The 21,081-nt window shown below is 37.1% G+C and overlaps 1 protein-coding gene across 15 annotated transcripts in view; it reads right to left on the bottom strand.

Annotated features, from left to right (window-relative positions):
* Positions 1-7,230: 7,230 nt before the first annotated feature.
* Positions 7,231-21,081, bottom strand: part of MAPK8 (mitogen-activated protein kinase 8) — a 47,811-nt gene continuing 33,960 nt past the window's right edge. For 11 of the 15 annotated variants that reach the window (XM_062001779.1, XM_062001783.1, XM_062001780.1 and 8 more), the window contains 7 exons: positions 20,319-20,484; positions 14,753-14,824; positions 12,588-12,770; positions 11,669-11,793; positions 10,838-10,901; positions 9,100-9,177; positions 7,231-8,153 (listed from right to left, as the gene is read on the bottom strand). In XM_062001779.1, coding sequence (XP_061857763.1) covers positions 8,008-8,153; positions 9,100-9,177; positions 10,838-10,901; positions 11,669-11,793; positions 12,588-12,770; positions 14,753-14,824; positions 20,319-20,484 — 834 coding nt within the window. In that variant the 3' untranslated portion in view covers positions 7,231-8,007. Of the gene's footprint in view, positions 8,159-9,099; positions 9,178-10,837; positions 10,902-11,668; positions 11,794-12,587; positions 12,771-12,944; positions 14,084-14,752; positions 14,825-15,166; positions 15,239-15,680; positions 15,794-20,318; positions 20,485-21,081 lie in introns of those variants that run through there. The other 4 variants (XM_062001775.1, XM_062001787.1, XM_062001788.1 and 1 more) reach the window with 4 other exon arrangements.

Below are 21,081 nucleotides of genomic sequence, written 5' to 3'. Positions count from 1 at the left end.
AACAAGTTGATGTACAGCATAGAGATGCAATTTCTGGCAAAACCAGTGACAATGCACATTTTGTTCCAGTACACTCATGTATCATGAGAATTCTACAGTGATTGTGCTCTCAGTGACACTTACTCTGTTGTCTTTACATGTGCTGTAGTATGTGGGCCAGCTGAGAAAGACTGCTACAGAGGATGCTTGAAAGTTTAAGTGTCAGATTGCCAAGAAAGAGTGGGCACCCTTTTTATCCACAAATCTAAAGATACTGTTCTCCACAGCTGTACTGCTGTCATCTTTGGACTTACTGCACCACCCTGTTGCTGGCTCAAGGACAGTAGAAAGTCCTGTTAAGGTGGGTGGGTTGGCCAGAACCAATGGTCCCACACTTGTGAAGCACAGGTGTGTCACTGCATCAAGTGGGGTTTAGCAATAGATTCAAGGAGGTGTTCTTTTCTCCCCATTCCCTACATAAAATTTGTTTAAATTCCTCATTCCTTGAAGTGCCATTATTTTAAGATAACATGAAAACAAAGTCTACAAATGAGCTGAAGATACCAAACGCCACAGTACTTTAAACATGCACATTTTGCCTAGGTAGCTGGGGGATTTGAGCCAAAAATAGAGCAATTATTAGCTGCAAGAAAAAATACTATGAGTTGACATGTACTGATCAGTCACCAAGGTAGGAGAAAAAAGATTATCATCAAAATACATTCAACCGCTGATGGCTTTTTTTATCTATAAAACTTTCATAGCAAAACCTATGGTAAGAGAAATTAGTGCAATTGGGGTGAGGGGAGGGGGAAGGCAGGTAATAAAGGGGGAAGCGTGTGGGTCTACTTTTAAGCTTCCTGGGACACTTTGCTGCCTTGCAATGAATTTCTGGTAACTAGCTGCCAGGGATGGCTTTCCCTTCAAGGGACTTCTCTGAGAAGTTCTCCATAGCATCCATAGTGCCCTGAGCCAGACAGAGCCTGCAGACAGAAAACTGTTCACCAGATTCTGCTTGAACTCCACTTGCCAGCCCAGCATTTACAGCACTGTTCACTCTTTCTTGGCACATACCTTTGACAGTGTGGGAGTCCCCCAGGAGAAAGAGTACCATGACAACATGAAGTGGCTGAAGTATGGACTATAGTGAAAGATGCCCGTTTTAAGTTTTTTCAAAAATGACCTGAATCTGTCTTTTCTTACTAGAGAATAATATAACTCTTTGTCTGGAAATAACCTTAGAATGCACATTTTTATGTACCAGCAGACTGTCTCCTCATCATCTCTCAGATATCCAGGTATTTCAATATTTAAACACCTAGAAGTTAACTTGTTTTTACCTCGTTGTAATGCTTCTCCCTCCCATTCCTTCCTATGGAAATGTAAACCATTTAAAGTGAGCAAAAAGAAACACTTTAACCTAATCTTTCCTGGTTAAGACAAGCCAAGCAAGGGGATAAAGTAAGCTGTATGGACAGGTGAATTCCATTATTTCAAAGCACATTCCATCTCTGCAGAACATGCAGCTGCTCTGGGTTTCCTGCTGCCTCGGCAGCAGCACCCTGCCCCCTCCAGGCACCAGCATGTGTGTTATTACAGACAGCCACAACTGAGCCTGCAAGGAGTAGGGTGGCCTGTTTGTAATAGCAGCATTAAGATGCATCACATGTGAAGCAACCTGTAACACTGATTAGGAGCTGGACCTGCATAGTGGGTCAGGTAGCTCCGAGTACCACACCAATCATCACAAAATAAGCCTTTGCATTAGAGAGTGGTCTCAATTCTCTGCAAATGGAACATCATAACCGGTAAAAAGAAAGTTTCTACTGAGGCCTTCAATCCAAGTAGTAATAGCAACCAGGTTATTTTAATGCCTTCTTTTATTGCTACCCTCAACATGGGTACCTTTCATCATGACAGGCACATGCCTTAGACTATTTATATTGCATTATCTCTGGTAATATATTGAGTGCAGACTACTCCTTTAGTTCTGGCACACGCTACATACTTAAGAACTGAGCTACACTGACTGGGAGCCTAAAACATAAACATGCAAGACAAGCACTAAACAGGATTGCTGGCTAGCTCTGAGTGAAACCAAATACAGCTGCAATTCTAGAAATTCTTTAAGTATTTAAACTTAGGTAACCACTACATACAGCAGAACTGGGAAACAAACCCACTTATCCCAGATCTTCAGCTCCAGGATGGGATCATCTGTCAGCCATATCAGCACAACAATCTTAATCTGGCATCCAGGATAAAATTAATTTGTCTTTTCAGTGTCACAAACGAATCCATATCCACTCAGTGATTAACGGAACTAACCATTTCCCAGTTACATCTGTTCCTCTCACTCACGAGGAATAACCTGCAGGTCCTTTTGAAGATGACCTACTGCAGTAAAGAAAGCTTGCAAGAAGATCCATCAGGAGAATTATAGAATAACAAAGAACTTGTGTAGGTCTCCATGGCATTGCCAATATGAAAATTAATAGTGGTAGCTTATTGAATTATCTACATTCAGTAGCGAGTTCCGTGCAAGCCAGCAGCACTACAGAGCATTGGACTCTGAGCCTAAAACACCCACAGACAAAATCCTGTCAGACCTACCTGGACAAAGGCTTATGTGACCTACTCTAAGTGGTCCTGCTCTTGGCAGGGGTTTGGACTAGATGATCTTTCAAGGTGCCTTCCAACCCTTGAGATTCTGTGATTCTCTGAGACTCAGTTTTGAGAAAGATTTTCCTGAGGACACAGGTACTGGGCCCTCCTTTCATTACTTACCTCCTCCTGCAGCACAGGGTCTCGGCAGCCATGTTTCCAGGACAAGTGGCAGCTGGAGTCAGCAGCCAGGAGGCAAGACTGGGTTCCCAGCAGTCGCAAACAGACTTGGTAGTAACAGTCTTTGGCACATCCAAAGCCCATGGGAACGGAGAAATGGAAGAAACGTCACTTTGTTCACGAGTGAGCTCACACACAAAACAGGACTTTAAGTACCATTAAAACCAGAAGAATCTCAGGAAGGACTGATGCTAGTAAGACTCCAGTTGCAGTCTTCTTATGAAATCCACATGAAATCCATTCCAGTCTAGCAATGACAAAACACTACATGCGTAGTAGTCAGACTTTATTTTTCTTTTTTATTTAAAATATTATTATAACCAATTGACATACTAGATAACAATGTGTACATTCCAGTGGTGTACATGTAATGAGCCATGGCATGAATGAGTAAAAAACCCACAATGTTCTCAGTAATGCCCCACCAACAGCTTATTTGGAGGGAAAAAATGAAAAGCAGGAAAAGGTATCAAATGTGGGGAAGAGAAAAAAAAAAAGTTTTCCTCAGTATTTTTAATGGTGTATCTTACCCTTCATTTTTCTTGTGACAAATTAAAATTAAGAATATACTTCAAAAGGGGCAGAAGGGATGATTCACAATAATTAGGGATTTTTTTTTCTCAATTTTAGTAATAAATGTTAAAGAACTCTCAAAAATAGACTAGATATTGGGCCTACAAAAGTAATTCATCTGTATGCAAAGCTTACCAATTACTCCTTTTGTAAAATGTAAAGGATGAGCTGACATTACTAGTAAGCTATTTTTACCTACAAAACCAGACTACAATAATAAAATCACCAATTTACAGCTAACACAATATTCTAGATGTACATTATTGTACACAAGCTATATATTACACTGGAACATCTTACGTGAAATATATAAGAAACATACTTACTGATATTGTCTCAACATTGGCCAATAGGTTTATTTTTCTAAAGGAAGTGTGTTTTTCTATTCACATTCAGTGTAGTTCCAATGGCAAGGGTTAGCTTTGTTCACTTAAACGTAGAATTTGTGTGAGGTAGGTTCAAGAAAATCTAGCTTAAATTTTTAACTGCAGAAGTTAAAAAACAATGTGATCTGACTCATAACATGTTTCTGTAATGCAGAGATATATGGAGGAGAATTAAAGATATCACTTAAAATACCACTTCTATCCAGTGCCTTTAACTAAGAATAAATTAAATTAATTGAAAGTGTAGGTAGGCAGTAGTGTCTCATCGTATTTCTTCATTAAAACCCTCTTTGTAATAGAAAAACAGACAGCTCTCCTTCAATTCCAGGCTTCATACTAAATATGTAAGAGCCAAAGCACTGATACAAAAAGAAAATGTAACAGCATGGACAAGCTGTGTTCAACAGCAAATAAAACCGTATCTAGAAACATTCATTCACATCCTTTAGCAACTTGAAGAAGTGTTAGCTGAACCATCTTCTCCCTTTTCCCCCATCACCTTAATCAAGACATTTCATGTCTTGCACTCTGAACCCAGGCTGAGTAGGAACCACCCTCCAGTATGTGCTTTTTGACTGTTTATGCGATGTTGAGGTGAATGCCATATATGCTGATGCAGGGAATTACACTCTGCAAACATCTACATGCCTGTCAAGGCACAGCCACTTCCGACGCAGCTTGCCCTCACACGGGGCCTTGGCCGGACAGTGGAGCCTGACCCAAGGAGCCTAGGTGGCATTATCCTTGTATCTAGCTGAAATTCCTATCCAGAAAGGTACTACTGCCAATAGCATAGTCAGGCTCCTCAAAAGTGAAAACCCCAGCCGCATACCCTCCTCCTGAGGAACAGTGCCACATCTGTTTAGCGCAGCAGAATGAATGAGTCAGGCTGCTCCAGGGCTGTTGAGCTGATGGGTATTGTTCTGGCAGTCTCACACACACTAGCACACATAAACCTCAATCCTGACAGAGCAGAGGCACAGCAGAAAGTTAACATACTAATGTCTCCCTTCCTACTACTTCAAATTCTTGAAGAACCTTCTTCTACAAAGAGATCTATTTTATCCTTGACACCTACCACAGTCCTGACCAGAGAAGAGGGAAATTAATCTCTTTATTGTTGTCCAACTTTTAACATCACCTGACATAAGAAATCAGACAGTTCACTGTAATGTAACCTCTACCAACTCCCAATGGATTGGAACTGCCCTAAAAAAAGAAAGTTGGATGCACTTTAGTGAAATCTGTTATCACAAGATGACCCTGGGATCACAGACAAAAATAAAGCTTAATAATACTTAAAGAATAAAACTGTACAGTGTATTAGAGAGTATATGATCTAGTAACATAATAATAGACAAAGACAGCTGAACTCTGGCTATCCATTTGTTTACTATCTGTGGCAGTGTACAATTACCTGTGAAAGAATTTTGTATTTCAACAAATAAAAAGGAAATTAAGATTCACATGTTGTGATAATTTGGTTACTGAATCTGATTTTCTGTCTTTGAAAGTTGCCATAACTTTAATTTGCCTAAAATGCAAGCACTGCAAAACCAAAAACAAAACACCACAAACACTCCAAAAAAACCACCTTCAACACTGCTATGAAGACGGTGCCAAGAGTGAGCCCTAGGTTCCCACAGGCAAAGCTCTGGCCGTACTGAAATAATCTCTTTAAGCACAGCTCACCCACACTGTAGTGGGTTGCAGTGGACAGTCTCACTCATCCAATAACCTCACTGTAAAAGAAAAGCTCAATTCTCAGAGTTTATGAACTCAGTGAAGTTACTACTGGTAGCACACTGTGGTAGAAGCCTCGTAACTGCTTCACTCAATATCCATTTTAAAAGCAGCTTTTCTTCAGGACACTGGAAGGTATAGCAAAAATAATTTTAAAGTTTCAAAATACTTCAACCATCACAACAATCCAGAAGGGTCCAAAATAAATTTAAGTAGGAATTAAATTTACCAAACTTGGTTCTTAACAGCACTTACAGGCATCTGAAGTTGATTTTGTCTGTCTTAAGTTGGTTACACTGGGCTGACCATAATGTCATATGACCCTGTATAACACTGGAGTACTGTTTGACCAAAAATTTTGTTTACATTCACAGTTTAAACTTTGATTAAAAAAAAAAAATTTACAAAATAGACTGTTCTGTTGGTCTCTGTTCAACTTGAGCAGACTCTCCATGTTCCAGTGCTAGATGAATCCAAACACGTCCTGCCTATTCTGAGGTAATATACAATTTGGCAGGATCCTATAAAAATAATTGCCTTAGCAAATGTGGTTTAGAAAGGCAATATCAAAGTATTAGATACAAGTGAGGAAAGCAAAATTAGACACACACAGCACTTACCAGCAGTCTGGCCAGGCCAGGAAAACAACTGTGCAGTTTATCAGTTTAGCCATCTTTGAGACATTACCATTCCTTGTAGCCCTGTATGTTTTTTAAAATGACATGTTAGCTATTGAAAGCACTACTGTCACTTCTATTTTTCTGTGACTTACTGCAAAGACAAATTTTCTTCTTTCAATTAGAACTTTAAAAAAGATAGATTCCTATTTAACCCAACATGCAGATGGAACCACACTGAAGAGCATCAGTCATTCCTGGACAACCTCTGTAGCCAGTTACATTATTTGCTTATGTGCTGAGCCTGGCAAGACTTCTGTATTTAACGCTCCTTTTTGTGAGCATTACTAATTTAAATTCCTCTTCACATTCTAATTCACTACACAAATTATGCATCTACACAAGGCAATCAATTATACAGCCTAGCTTCACAAAAAAATCTGCATTCTCCAAAGGAATAAATTCTGAATGACTGTTTAACTCATACATAAACTTAAGTCAGTTATACATAAATCATTCTGTAAATATAAAATGTAAACAGTTAAAATACTTCTGTGAGGAGCAGCACCATTTAACATGATTATTTAGTAACTGTTCTATATATTTCCAATGTATCTTTTGTTTAAAAAGTGTATTGAAACCTGGAGCCTCAGTGCCGAAAGCTACTGAATATTTATGATTTAAAATGAACCATCATTAAGATTTCTGTTATACTGGTCTCAGGGTGAAATGAAAGAGATAAATATTAATTTATACAACACGACTTCTCCTGCTTTTGGATGGTATATATTGCTCACTCAATACATTAGCTACAGAAATCCTGAGGTTCTCCTACCACAGAATGGTTCTTGGCAACCGGTTACTTTTGGTGGAGAAAGAACAGCTGAAGTTTTGCCTCTTGCATTCATGTCGTTCCCTCTTCTACCCAGAAAGCCCTCACCTTAACAGACAAAACTTGCAAGAAACAAAGCTCCCAAAAATCATGTATTACATGAAAGATGCAGCTACAGCATATCCCTTTTCCCCTCTTGGCAGTCAAGACGTCCTGGATACACTTCATTTTGTGTGTACAAAAACAGGCTACAAGCTAGAAGTAAACAGTTTATTTGCATTGCAATGTATTATTCATGAAGTATCCTCGTGTTTTATGGTGATCACAAGATTTGGCATGCCACAACTCTGCAGGAAACATCACATTACTTTGTTAGACTAGATATTTCTGCAGCTTTGAAGATATGCTTTGCTTTCTGCAGTTTAGGAAACTGTTCAGATGAGGTTACTCTGTAAAGGATTGTATACCGTTTCTCTAAAAAAAATTAAAAAATCAAATCAACTAATTGTTGCTTTTGCTGAAGTATTATAGGCATGTGGCCAAAATGAAGGAGGATTTTGTTCACTGCCAGCATCACAGTAGTATGCCCAAAACTGCAGCCAGCTGCACTGAATTCTCTCCTCCTTCACCTGGACATGTACATATGACCAAGCATAAAACTTTGAAGGATATCATGAACAAAACATCTAGAATAAATTCTTAAATAATTCATTATATGGTAATGACCACAACATTAATATGTGCTTTGATAAAACAATTCTTACAAATTCAGTAAAAAAAGATCAGCAGCATAATAGTAAAGCAAATATGCAGATTTAAAAACCACAATAAAAATAATCAGGTTTAATATTTTACAGTTAATTACAGCAAAAAAAGTGGCTGCTTTTAACACAACTTACAATTTAAAATTACAGCACTTCATGATGAATTCTACAATTATTTTTGAAAAAACACTCAAAAATACCACCAAATTTTAAAGTGTCCCATTAATGACTAAAAGGACCCCCCTCCCACCCCCCAAAAGACCAAGTAGTCATCTACAGCAACCCAGAGGTCCAGCTGAAGTTTCTAGACTGCTGTCTGTATCAGAGGCCAATGTTGGATCTGTTGACATTGAAGACACATCATTGACAGATGACGATGAAGACGGATGTTGAGAGCCATTGATCATTGCTGCACCTGTGCTATGAGAAACAAAACAGCAAATCAGTTGCAGATACAGTTGCACCATTCAGTCCTTGCATTAGTCTGTCTCTTCCTAACAGCCATCAATTTCCACTGCTTCAGTAAGTTTGAAGAGATGTGTCTCAATCCATTGCCCAAGTCAATAAAATCTACAAGTCTTTAATGTGGGGCTTAATAAATGGTATGTCAAGAACCCCAGAAGTCACATGGCATGACACCTGTCAAATTACAGCAAAAGCTAAGGGCTGGAGGTTGAAAAATCACAGAGGTAGCACTGCATAAAGCAAGAGCTGAGATACCCTACCAAATTTTGAGATCCAAAGACAGAATATATCTACATAATTTTGGTAATGAAAGAAGGGGCCTGTTTATTTCACAGCAGATCCTCTCTTTCAGGCTGGTAAATAACTGGTGTCCAGACACACTGCATATATTCAGTCTCTTAGTGATTTTTCAGAGCTTAGAACTGAGTGAACTCTGAGCAGAGTTGCCATAGTTTTTCAACACTGGAGTCCTATCGATGGTTAGTTAATAGGCACATTTTGCTTCAAAATTCAGCAATAGTTCCTGACAGTACTCCATCATTTTCCAACCTAGAAATCCTGTTTTATCTTTATTTGAAACTGTACCAGCTACATGTTACGCATCTAACCAGATTATGGTTAACACAGTGCCAGTACAGACCAAGATGTTTCTTGAGGATGGAAATGAATAAAGTATCAGTTACATGGAAACAGTAATAGATTTACTAGATTAATAAAACAAGAATCCAGTCCCATACATTTCATTCAAATAAGCAATACCTCAGAATTAGAGATATTATTGGTCATTTTGGAGCCACATTTTTGAGTTAGGTTACTCTCGCGTGTTTTGAACAGCTTTACTCCCTTCTGACCTACAACTCAACATAGCTTTGTACTGTGCTTTTATTGTAACCAACCTAAAGGGGCTGGTTGTCCACGTATAACCCCATTCTTGGTTCTCTCTTCCAGATCCATGACTTCCTTGTATATCAACTCTGAAAATGCAGAGCAGGGAAGGCAAAAGATTAATTTGCAAACACAAGTCTGTATCAATAAGATATATCTATTAAAACATCCATTTAAATTTCACAGGTTTATTACTCCTCAGAATCAGATTTGAGGAAAAGGCTGCAGGCTACAGAACAACTGGCAAGCAATATAACAAGGTGCAGTTTTTACCTACTGGAGCTACAATGGCCGACATTCTTGAGAACAGAGTGACATTGCTCTAACACTCCCTTGTCCAGGCAGCTTAGAGGCCTGAGGTTAAACTAAGTGTTAATGACCACTCAGTTTTTATCAATGGCTTCTCTGGTACAGATGAACTCTATCAGCAGTCTCCAACAGAACAAGTAGGAACAAGCCCAAACAGAATTGCCATCGTCCTGAAACACGTTTGCTAATACATTTTCTCAGCAGCACCTAAAGGTCCAGATCACCGTAAAATGGAATACAATATTGGCATGAAAGTAGCCACTCCAAATGTGTTGTGGTTTGGCCCAGCTAGCACAGAAGCATATTCTGTCAAACCATGACAGAATGAAAGCAGTAACTTTATCTTCACCCTTAAACAGGTTAGAAGTGCTTGTAATGTGGATCAATTGTAAATACTGTGAACTAGCCAGAAGGTTTCTCGGCTAATGGCAGCTTATTGCCCCCCAAAAAAACACTTCAGCTGTGAATCTAAAGAAGTAACAACAGAGCAAAAGGACTAAATACGTTAAATGCAACTTGTAAGAACTCACTCTCAGAATACTACTTATCTGTCCCTGGCAAAATAATACATCGTAGAAACAGTTTGGACAAAAAAGCATTTAAGAATTATAATTTCAAAGGCTGTGGGAGTCTCAGAAGTAAATTCCATATAGCTTGAAATACCCTCAAGCACATCTGCTTCAAAAAGGAAATAATCTTCTTTGGAAGAAGGATGGTAAGAGAATTTCCACAAATCTCTCTATCTCTGACTTTACAATTAAAACTCAGTTTCTAATAGAAAGTAACTTAAAAGTATGGTAATATTAGATGTTACAGACTGGTATCCATTACCAGCAGCAAAATGTAACTGTCAAAAATGACTCGTGAAACATTTTTCGTGCTTTTTTTTTTTCCTCTGGGGATAAAAAGGTTGTACAGGTCTAATGTTACAAGACTTTTTCAATGTGAAGTATTAGATTGGTCAATGCACTAAATTCTTACTGAATGCAACATTTATGGCCTGCACAACAATCTGAATCTACATTTTTTCTAAGCACTAGAACTTCTGCAATAATACCACGTTTCAGAAGCCATTTCAACGTGAAGCACAGGTTTTTACAAGCAACAAATATGTTCTCCTTATGCTTGATCATTTTACACCTCCTGTATGACCAGAAAATCTAAATACTAAACCATTAACAAACACTAAAGATCATGCTCTTGGAGGTACAGGTCTCAGACTTACATGGGTCATACTACAATCTGTTTGACACCTCAACCTCCACTGCCTTCTCAGGATCTCACAGTTGATAACCATCATCACCTCCCACACCAGCTGTTAACTGCACTCTCTCACACATTACTAACACTCCTTAAGGCTGCTGCTTATAAATCACATATCTGGTTTAAAAGAGAATAGTTATTGGTAGTATGCTCATCTACTTAAAATGCCTTTCTTACCTTTCCATTCTTCTATGGTGTGCTCCCTTTCATCTAACTGCTTATCTGGTATCTTTGGTGGAGGCTGAAAAACAAAACTAACTCATGATAAAGCCATTAAGAGGGATAAAAAACCAGAATAAATGAAAAATGAAAGTAAATACTGAATATTAACTCAGTTTTAAAAATGTTGCATTTACATGGTTTTACTGTATTTATTTACAGTATTTACATATATTCTATCATAGATGAATAGAATTTTAATTGCACCATTTATATCAAGCACCTTTTTCTATTCTGCGTGAGCCATCACGAACCATCTTTCTTTTTAAAAAATGACACTTTTCCCATAAATTGTCCCAACTTTTTTTTAAGAATTTCAATTAATCCCTTTGTTCAATAGTGTTAATAATTGAAAGGTCAAGAACTTGTACTCATATTTTGCTGAAACACTTATTTTCTAGCTTAAGAGTACTATCACAATTGCTACAACTAATAAGAATATTTCTCTCACCCAGGAGTAAATAACTCTGAATCCTATGGAGAGCAATCTAACCACACTGAAGCTGCATAAATTAGAACCCTATATAAAAGACTTCAGATGTGTTACTCCATATCCAGGAGATGACATGTAATTATATGTGAGCATACATACACAGAGACATTCCTAATACTATTTCTAATAAAAACATGTCTATCGGTGTCAGTAGAAAAGATTATGGCTCAGTTAAGCTTCTAAGGAAATGTGTAGATCATGCAACAACCTTCTTTCAAGCAGTTATATCAAGCATCACAAACAAGTTTGATTTAGTATAGTACGTTCCTGATCAAGGACCTAAAACAAGAACTTACAGCTTCTGCTTCTGATGGATCATACCAAACATTAATGTACGGGTGCTGCAGGGCTTCATCCACAGAGATTCTTTTAGAAGCATCTATAACCAGCATTTTTGATAACAAATCCCTTGCTTGACTTGCTGCAAAAGTGATTTTTTTAATTAGACTAGTGTTATATATAGTACAAATGATACAATATTTCAAAGCTCATAAGGAGAGGAGACCTGGAGTAAACAAAATCCAGTTTAGTATCAGTGCAACTCTCACACAATTTGGGGTTTAGGAAAATGTTCCATTTGATGGGAAAAAAAAATTGAAAGGAAAGGGGCACTATACATTTGCAGTATACAGGGTCTCTTGGTGTAACATCCTTAAGTGAAATATAATGCAGCTGGCAGTACAGCCCTGTCTGGAATAGCAGTGGACAAGCACATATTACTTATCTCTTACAGTTTACAGGGAAAAAGCTGTTACATACTGTTAGTCACAGAAAATACAGTGAGTCTGGGACTCCACTGAGTAGGTGACTTTTAGAACCGGTAAATTATTTCAGTAACTACAGGATATCCACATATTATGAATACAAACTCTTTCTTTTAATCCCTAGAGAAAGAAGATCTGGTCTGGCTACACAACTTCTATTCCACCTCCCCCCTCCCTCTCTCTAAATGATGTTGGCATCTGTCATTGAGAGGAATATATATATTTTTCTTTATAAAGGCATCTTCAGAATTGGAAGGAATTCAGAGAAGATGAGAAAGTGGAGGTAAGCATATGTGAGCACATTCACCCGCTTCCATGAATAAATACATCACAATCTAAATCCTTACTGGGACGGTTTTATAGTGAACAAAACCAAAATACATTTCTGTTCAACATATCACAGGTGGGGGTTTTTTTTTAATATACAAAACGCACTGAAGATAGATCTTACCTTTAAGCTTATTGTGTTCAGAGTCAGCTGGGAAAAGGACATCTGGAAAGAGTTTTTCAAAACTATATCCAGCATACTTAGGTCTGTTCTCCACATAAGTTCGGACTGTAGGCTGTAATTTCTTCATAAATTCAGGGCACGGTGTTCCTAGCTGCTCTATAACTTTATTCCATTGATCAATATCTAAGAAAATACAGCTAAGAAAAACACTGTGTCTAATATTCAGCTAGAAATTTATGTTAAAACTACATGAAATAACCAACAGAGAGAAAATACAGAAAATCATAATATCAAATTCATCATCATTAATTAAGACTATCGTTGTAGAGAAAACAGTGAAACAAAGCAAGAACGTGGTAGCATAGTCAAGGCAACATTTATTTTACTCAAAATCACAATTAACTAGCAAAGGATATACTTCTGAGAAGCAAAGAAGACTAAGAGACTCATAAGATGTATTTAACAAATTCAAATAAAGGTGTTGTTTGGGTTCCTGGAGAAAAATCCACTTCCTGATCTGAACACATTTCCAGTAGTCCAGCTACTACATATGACCAAGGCACTCATGAGAATTACTCTGTGTAGGTGCCCTGTCCTTTGTTCTCACATTGAGACCTCAGGCCCAGCCCTGGACTCTTCCATGTCAGCCATCTCCCACTGACCACATGCAACAATAAGCATTAGTGGGCATGCAAAGGATGGAATCCTGGCCCATAGAGGTGAATGAAAATTTTGTTAAGATACTTGAATGCAGGAGTTAACAGTTTCATGGACACCTAAAGAACATTTTAATGGAATTAAGAATTGAATTGAAAAGGGGAGATTGACCAGTTCATGGCAGAAGACCGTAATGCATTTTATTGAGTAAAAGAAACAATACTTGGCTCAGGAATTCCTAGTTGCAGATGGTTAGATACTGAGAGAGAGCCCAGGTAAAATTGTATGTGCACTTATTTAGATATTCTCCCCAACTTTTTCTTTTTGGCTACCATCAAGACTGGATATTGGACTACTCAAACCTTTCTTCAGATGTAGCAAGCTCACTCTCATGTTCTTAAAACTTAGTAGATCTTCACATACAGATTTTCAAGCTCTACAGTGCTTTAGCATAAGCCTTGGGGAAAAAAAAAAGTGTTTATGTTGCATGACACTGAGTCTAGACTGACAAGTCATGCCAGCAAATCAGGTGCACAAAGCTAAGCATGGCACAGCTTGTGCAATGACAGAGCCATGTGAAAGAAAGAACTGGATGCACCGTGCCTCAAGATCTCCATCCAGTCTTCACCTCTAAATAGTACTACATTAATTGTTAAACAGCTAACCTGCTGTAAAAGCAGAAAAGATCTCTGACATCATCTGAGAAACTGGAGTGTAACTACTAGTAAAACAAATAAGATGCCAAATTCCAATTAGATCCACTAATTTTAGCAATGATCCAGAGCTTCCAGCTCTATTTGCTTGGAGCAGACCCTCTGAAGTACTGTTCACAGGACAACCTGCATAGACACCAAGATATTAATGGAATAGAAAGACAGAGTGCTATTTCTGAAAGCTGTTTGCTGGATCATCTCTTCATACAAAAACAAAACCTCCAGAGTGTATTTAACAAAGCTGGTTAGGAAGTTTTGGTAAATATTTCCTATAAAACATAACAAATAATAACTGCTAACATGCTAGGGTACTAAACAGATTAGTAAGTTAGTTATTATGTAAAAGTGATGTCCAAAAAAAAAAAAAATTGATGCAGGTGATCCACTAAAACACCACCTAAACAAAACAAACAAAAAATCTATCTTAAATGTGACAACATCCAAAAGCAATGGACAGATACATATTAAATTAGAAAAAGAAGAGGCAAAAAAAAAGGAAAGGAAAAAGGAAAAAGAAGCCTGTTTGCCCAAGTGGTATTTTGTTCATCATGCTTAGAATTAATTTCTAAAGACCATCACAGATGTTAATGCTGTGCTGTGATTTTCCTTTAAATGGTATAACTGTTGACATTTTTGCAGCTTCCTGGAATTAAAATAATGGACTAGCAAATTGTACTTTGAAAAGGTAGATTAAAAACTGTATTTATAAAATTAGAACCACTTTAATCTGAAACTATATTGCTGCAGTATGTTTTGACATTTTACAGCTACAGCCTAGGCCAAAGGTAAGGATACGATCTGTACCAGGAAATAAAACACCACCTTTGATCATTTCTCCCATGATGCACCCAACTGACCAAATGTCAACTGAAAACAAAATGCAATGATGTTAACATAAAAGATAGTTATAAAGTAAATAAAAATATCTAGACAAACACACACATGAAGTGACTATAAAAAGCATGTGTAATGAAAATGAATGAGTGAAAGTGAATGTATGCTAACTACAGGACCAGCAGAGACTATGTCCTACTGCTAGGTGCAGCCTGAGTATAAATGATATTATTTTTTTTAAAGTGTATCACAAGAAAAATCCATGTTCATTTAATTAAAAAAAAATTGTACAGTATGCATTTTCATGGTACAACATCAATAAAAAGGTTAATCACTTCCTAGCTAATTCAACCTGCTGCAGCAGCACAAGGATACAGTCCCTTCCTGGAAAGAGGATTTTGTGGCAAACCATTTCGCCCATAATGCACCCCACAGACCATAAATCCACTATGTTTGTAGCACAAAAAGAAGGAAAAGCAAAGCAAACAGTCATTTAAAATGAAAAGAAGCATAACGTGACTGCATCCTATAAACTGCAGAGACAGCACAGGAAGAGAGCAAGTCTTTATATTAATCAATGAAAATACTTTCAAATGCACTACATATAAGGATTAGCTTTTAGCTGTCTCAAATAGAATGCAGAAAAACATCCTTTTGTTTATCATAGTGCTAAAGCAAGAGCTAAAGCAGAGAGAGAGACACACACACACAACACAAACACGAATCAAGCAGAGTACAGCCCTTCTCCAAGCTCTGAGGCTTGCAAAGCTACCTCTGCCAACAGACTAGATTGGAGCACCAAAAATAACTTTGTTGTGGAAAATAATTCCATTGTAGTTGTACGAATATTTTTAAAAATAACAAAGTAAACTGACCTTTAAAAATACTGTGTATTTAAACAGTTTATACTTTCAGGAGGATAAATAAATGGTTATTATATAGGAATTTAAATTTGCCATCAAGTATTTCCTAAAAGTCAGATTATCATGCATCTCTCTGTCCCTTTAAATAAAAAGCAAAAACAATCAGTAAAAGATCACTTAAAATTTTAGAGGATCAGTTAATGACAACATTAGTATGCTCCTAAAAGACTTTTAGTTAAAATTGTTTGTTTAAAAATACTTCTCCAGTTAGGCTGAAATAACATCTTACACAAAAGAAAACTCAAAAGCAGTATTTTTTTGTATGAAATACACATTTTCTACAGTACTTTTAAAGAAATCACTCAGATTCTCAAAGATGTACAAGTTTACTTTTAACATATATGCCAATTTCTTTTGCAGTTGTTCTGAGAGATACTGTTTAATACTGTTTATCTCAGATATATTGTTTATCTCAGGTAAGATACGGTTTTGTATGTGAAAGTTATTGTAGTCATAGTAATGACACTGTATTATTATGACTACTTTTACATCAAACACATCTCTGCAATTTCAAATAAGCAGATAAGGAGGAGATTTAAATGAGAACAATTTTATACTAAAAATCACATGTAAAATTTCTAAAGGAGCTCAACAGTATCAAGCAAACAATGTTGCTTCTCACTGAAAATATTCCTTTCTCTTTATTTACAAGTTCCTCTAAAATAGTATCTAAATTGTATGATAAGAGATAATAGTTGTACATATTAATAGGTCAAAATTAAGGGCCTGGTTTATTTAAAAAACTGTCAACATTTTATGAGTTTTGTTAGAAACTTTTTTCAAACACTTAGGAAAGGCTTAGAGACCCAAAGATCTGGAGTTTTACATTTGAATTTTTAAATTGAATTTTGAATATTGACTTCTTCACCTGCAAAACAGAACCACAAACCAAAGTACACCCAAATCTGTTGTAATTGGTTTGTGTCTAACGTGACAGAAACAATACCCATAATTGCATGGAGAAGTCCAGAAAGAGAACTAACATGAGTCAACGGCCTATCATCATGCTTCGGAAGACAAATTACTTTAGAGGCCAAGAAAAATGTTGGAAACAATTCTTCTGGTCACCATATAAAACTGAACTTGTGATGTTTGATGGTGTTTTACCTTGCTGCTTTCACTAATCAAACAAAACCTGTCTATTTTTAACTCTCTGTCCTGGTTTAATCTAGGAGAGAGCTAATTTTCTTCCTAGTAGCTGCTACAGGGCTGTATTTTGGGCTAAGCTAAGAACAGTGCTGATAATACACATGTGTTTTGTTTACTACTGAGCTGTGCTTGCACAGTCAAGGCCTTTTCTGCTTCTCACCCTGTCCTGACAGTGAGTAGGCTTCGGTGGCACAAGGAGTTGGGAGGGAACATGGCCAGGAGAACTGACCTGAACCAGCCAAAGGGCTGTTCCATACCACAGAGCATCCTGCCCAGTGTGTAAGCTGGGGGGAGTTAGCCAGGAGGGTAGGTCACTGCTCCAGTACTCTTCAGCAGGTGGTGATCACTGCATTGCTAGAGTATGGAGGTTTTTTTCTCTCTCTGTTATATTTTTCATCACTATTATTATTATATATGTTGCTACATTTTATTTAATTTTAGTTATTAAACTGTTCTTATCTCAACCCATGCACTTTTTTTTCCTGATTCTCCTCTCCATCCCTTGAGGGGAGGGGTGACTAGGGGTGAGCAAGGTGCTTAGTTGATGGATGGGGTTAAATCACAACAGTCTCTGATTGTTTCACAAAGCTAGACTAGTATACTGACAACTGCTCCTGTGTATACTTCTATAGAAGACTGAGTAAAATCTTATTACAGATTTGAAAAATCTTTAAAAAAAACCCTACTACTTATCCTACATAATTACATTTTTTTGTTATTCTGTTTGAAGTGAACCTACTGTTTCTATAATTCTAAGAGGAAAAAATACCAAGTAAAAATGAAGTTCAAATCCAGTGTACCAACTAGGAAACTTAAAATTAGTTGTTTCAGAGGATTTGGGGCTTTCTTTGCTTTTCAGCACTTTCTTCTTGGTAATCATGCACATAAGTATATGTAAATCCAAATATGTTAAGGTGTGTGTGCACAAACAGTTCTGATGTCCTTCAGTTCTAATTTTTTTGAGATTGCAAGACCTATTTTCTTAATGTAATATACACAAACGTGCTTTATTTCCTGCAGTATCAAAACCTATGTAAAAGCTAACTCTATAATCAGTTTGTCTGTGATCTTTGCTAGTTTTAAAACAATTAAAGATTTCCTATGTGCATGGTATAGCACCAAAAGAATACTACTCTGTAGTAACTCAGTCATAAAACATTCATTGCAATCTTCCCCTACGAGTTCAGCAAGGCACTGCCAGATACCCTTGTTCAGTTAAGCTAAATGTAAATGTTAATGTTAGCTATTAGTTAACTTCTATAAATGCTGAAAACTGATAGACAACTTTTGATTTAACTGTGGATTTAAAGGGCTAAAATAGACATCAATGTTAACTTGTTGAGGATCCCTGGCAGTCCATGATTCTTACTGTAAGTACATCCTTGATACTTGCCTCCCTCCCCTCTGCAGCCCTGCCTCACTGTCAGGGGCACTCCACAATGAGGAAACTCATCAGGCAAGGATTGAGAGGAGTAACAGCTCAAGTAAATAGCCTTTTAATGGCAACTATACATACAGAAATGCAGCTTGGAACTTCTGAAGAACATAAAAGTGAATCTGTGGGCTGAGTTAGAAGACATCCTCAATCCAAGGAATATGTATTTGGCTTTGGGAAGACATGATAATTTTTCACATAAAAGTAAATTTTTACTTCTATTCTGCCGCACAACACAATTCACACTTGCTTAAGGAACAGAACTGTCACTAGCATGATGGTGTACTCTAGAACACACTCTACTTATCTCCAGCAACAATCTAAGCAACATTTTAGGGGAAGGAATGTTTCACAGTTTTGCAACACAAAAGTACTTCAAAGAAAAATGTAAAGCTAAGTTAGAAAACACACCACTTGCACTGTATCAATACTTCTGTAAAACAAGTGCAAGACTTAGGTTACAACTATAGGTTCTTTTATCTGATGTTGCTTAACTGGCCATGAAAAGTCTTACAGGGGAGGAGGGGGAAGATGAAAAATATATGCTTTCTACAAAAATTTAGCGGTTAAAGAAAACAACTTTTAGCTTTCTGTACTAAACCTTTGACTTCTAAATTGCAGAAGTAGCCAAACATGAAGGCCGCTTGAAGGAATGTACATCTCTTCATGCACACTAATGATCCAAACAGAAATAAAACCCACAGCCCTGCAAAAACATCTATTCTCACTCCTTTGAGCTTTCATTGTCAATATCAGTATAAATTATTCTCCTTGGCTTTTACAAATGACAAGAAAATCAACTCTCTATGGCTATCATTTACAGACAACCTGAGGTCACCTGCTGTAAGGAGGGTATGAAAGTTGCCAGGGAAATTTTCATACTATATTAAGAGTCCTGAAAAGCAGAGCACACCCCAGTTGTGTCAATAATCTGAGGATCCATACCTCCCCTCACTGGAAGACAGCTAACAAAGCTTCAAGCATCACAGCATCTCACGAGCCTTACTGGAAGACTAATCAACAGAATGTTTAAAATACCATCAGCAAACTGTGACATCTGTGCACTGTGCCTGCCTGAGGAAGAAACATCAAGTGAGCTGAACTGGTCACAGTGACTGCAGATCAAACGGCTGCAGAACTGGGGCTGCTACAACAGAATTTCAGCAACGACATGTTTCTTACTTTCCTAACAAATACTAGCTGTTCCATTCAGCAGATGCAATGTACTTGATCACGTGTTTCCTCAAATGCTGTCTCCTTTCCTTATTTTCTTGTAGAGCATATTGAGAGAAAGGCCACGGAGTGAGTTTGAAAAAGAAACCCACAAAAAAGAAAAAAAAAAAAAAAAAAAAAAAAAGAGGGAAATGTATACAAGCAGAGGGACAAACTAACCAGATTTCCTTGGAACTCATCACAGACCTCAAAGAATGTGTGATGCTTCAAGACAGTACTCTCTGCATTCTTGTCTCCAAAATATAATTGAATTTTTCTTCTTATACTTTACTTAAGAACTTTGTGAGACAAGTTTAAAGTAGGCTGATTTTAACAAAAAATAATGCCACAGTGTGCATTTTTAGTTTTTTTTGGCCCTCAGTAGCCTTTAAGTTCCCCACATCCTGAAAGGATATAGTGAATACAGTTATTTAACACTAAATTTAGGACACACATTTACTGATGAATTATAATTTACATCCTCATCAGGAATAAAGTCAGGAAAAGGCCTATGAAAATACATGCTGCATATTAAGAAAACACAATTTCAGTTCTTCATGGGTGAAACTTAATCTGCCTAACAAGTTATTTAATTTTTTAAACAAACAAGGCCCTCAATTTCTTCTCCTATTAAATGCAAACATTTCCAATGGGTTGAGTTGAATAAACAAATTGGCGTATCCATAGCATTTTGTTCACAAGGCTAATTTATAAAATTTCTACAGGTTAAAAAAAGACATATACATGTAAAATGTGGTGCGCCAAACAAAAAATAAAGCTATGCCAAAGAAAGACTATATTTGCTGACCGTTTTCTTTGTATCCCATCCCTAGGATGACCTCTGGTGCTCTGTAGTAACGAGTCACTACATAAGGCGTCATCATAAAACTAGTTCCTGCAGTTCTGGCCAGTCCAAAGTCAAGAATCTTCAAAGTGCAGTCTGACTTTACTACTATATTACTGGGCTTTAAATCCTTTAAAAAGAAACATCATATATGACTGCTAGGATAAGCACAAAGTACTCTGTGGTTCACATTTTTAAAAGATAATACTGCTAGCATTAAACCCCACATTTAAACTAGGTTATTGCTATGACTGCAATTTCTTTTCCTCTTGCATTAATTCATGTGCATTCAGCAGACTGTGGAATTAATTCCTTCATTGTGCTTGAAGATTTATATAGCAATTAAAGAAGGAAAACACAACTATCATTAAAAGGTATGTTAGCAATGTTTGAAATAAATTGAGGTTAGTAAGAAATGTTAGCTCTGAGGAAAGGTCTAGAAACTGCTCACTGGAACAATAGTTATTGCTACGATGCAGAACACAAGTATCATGATAATTGTTGAAATCATTTGATGCAATAATCATCTTGATACAAACAATTAACGTTGTAACATGAATGCAAAAAGTAAAAGGTTTCTTTGCTTGTTGAGGCTGCATTACCTCTTTTGAACCAATGCGGGTGTTTCTCTGAACAGGAAAGAAAATACCCACACTCAAACCATTCAGTATTCCATTTAGGATATGGCTTAACACTAATTTTGGCAACCAAACCCAAAAAGTGCACC

This window comes from Colius striatus, chromosome 8, assembly GCF_028858725.1.
Source record: "Colius striatus isolate bColStr4 chromosome 8, bColStr4.1.hap1, whole genome shotgun sequence".
Lineage (NCBI taxonomy): Eukaryota > Metazoa > Chordata > Aves > Coliiformes > Coliidae > Colius > Colius striatus.
Note: the sequence above shows the minus strand (reverse complement) of the source record. Positions and strands in the feature narration are given on the sequence as shown.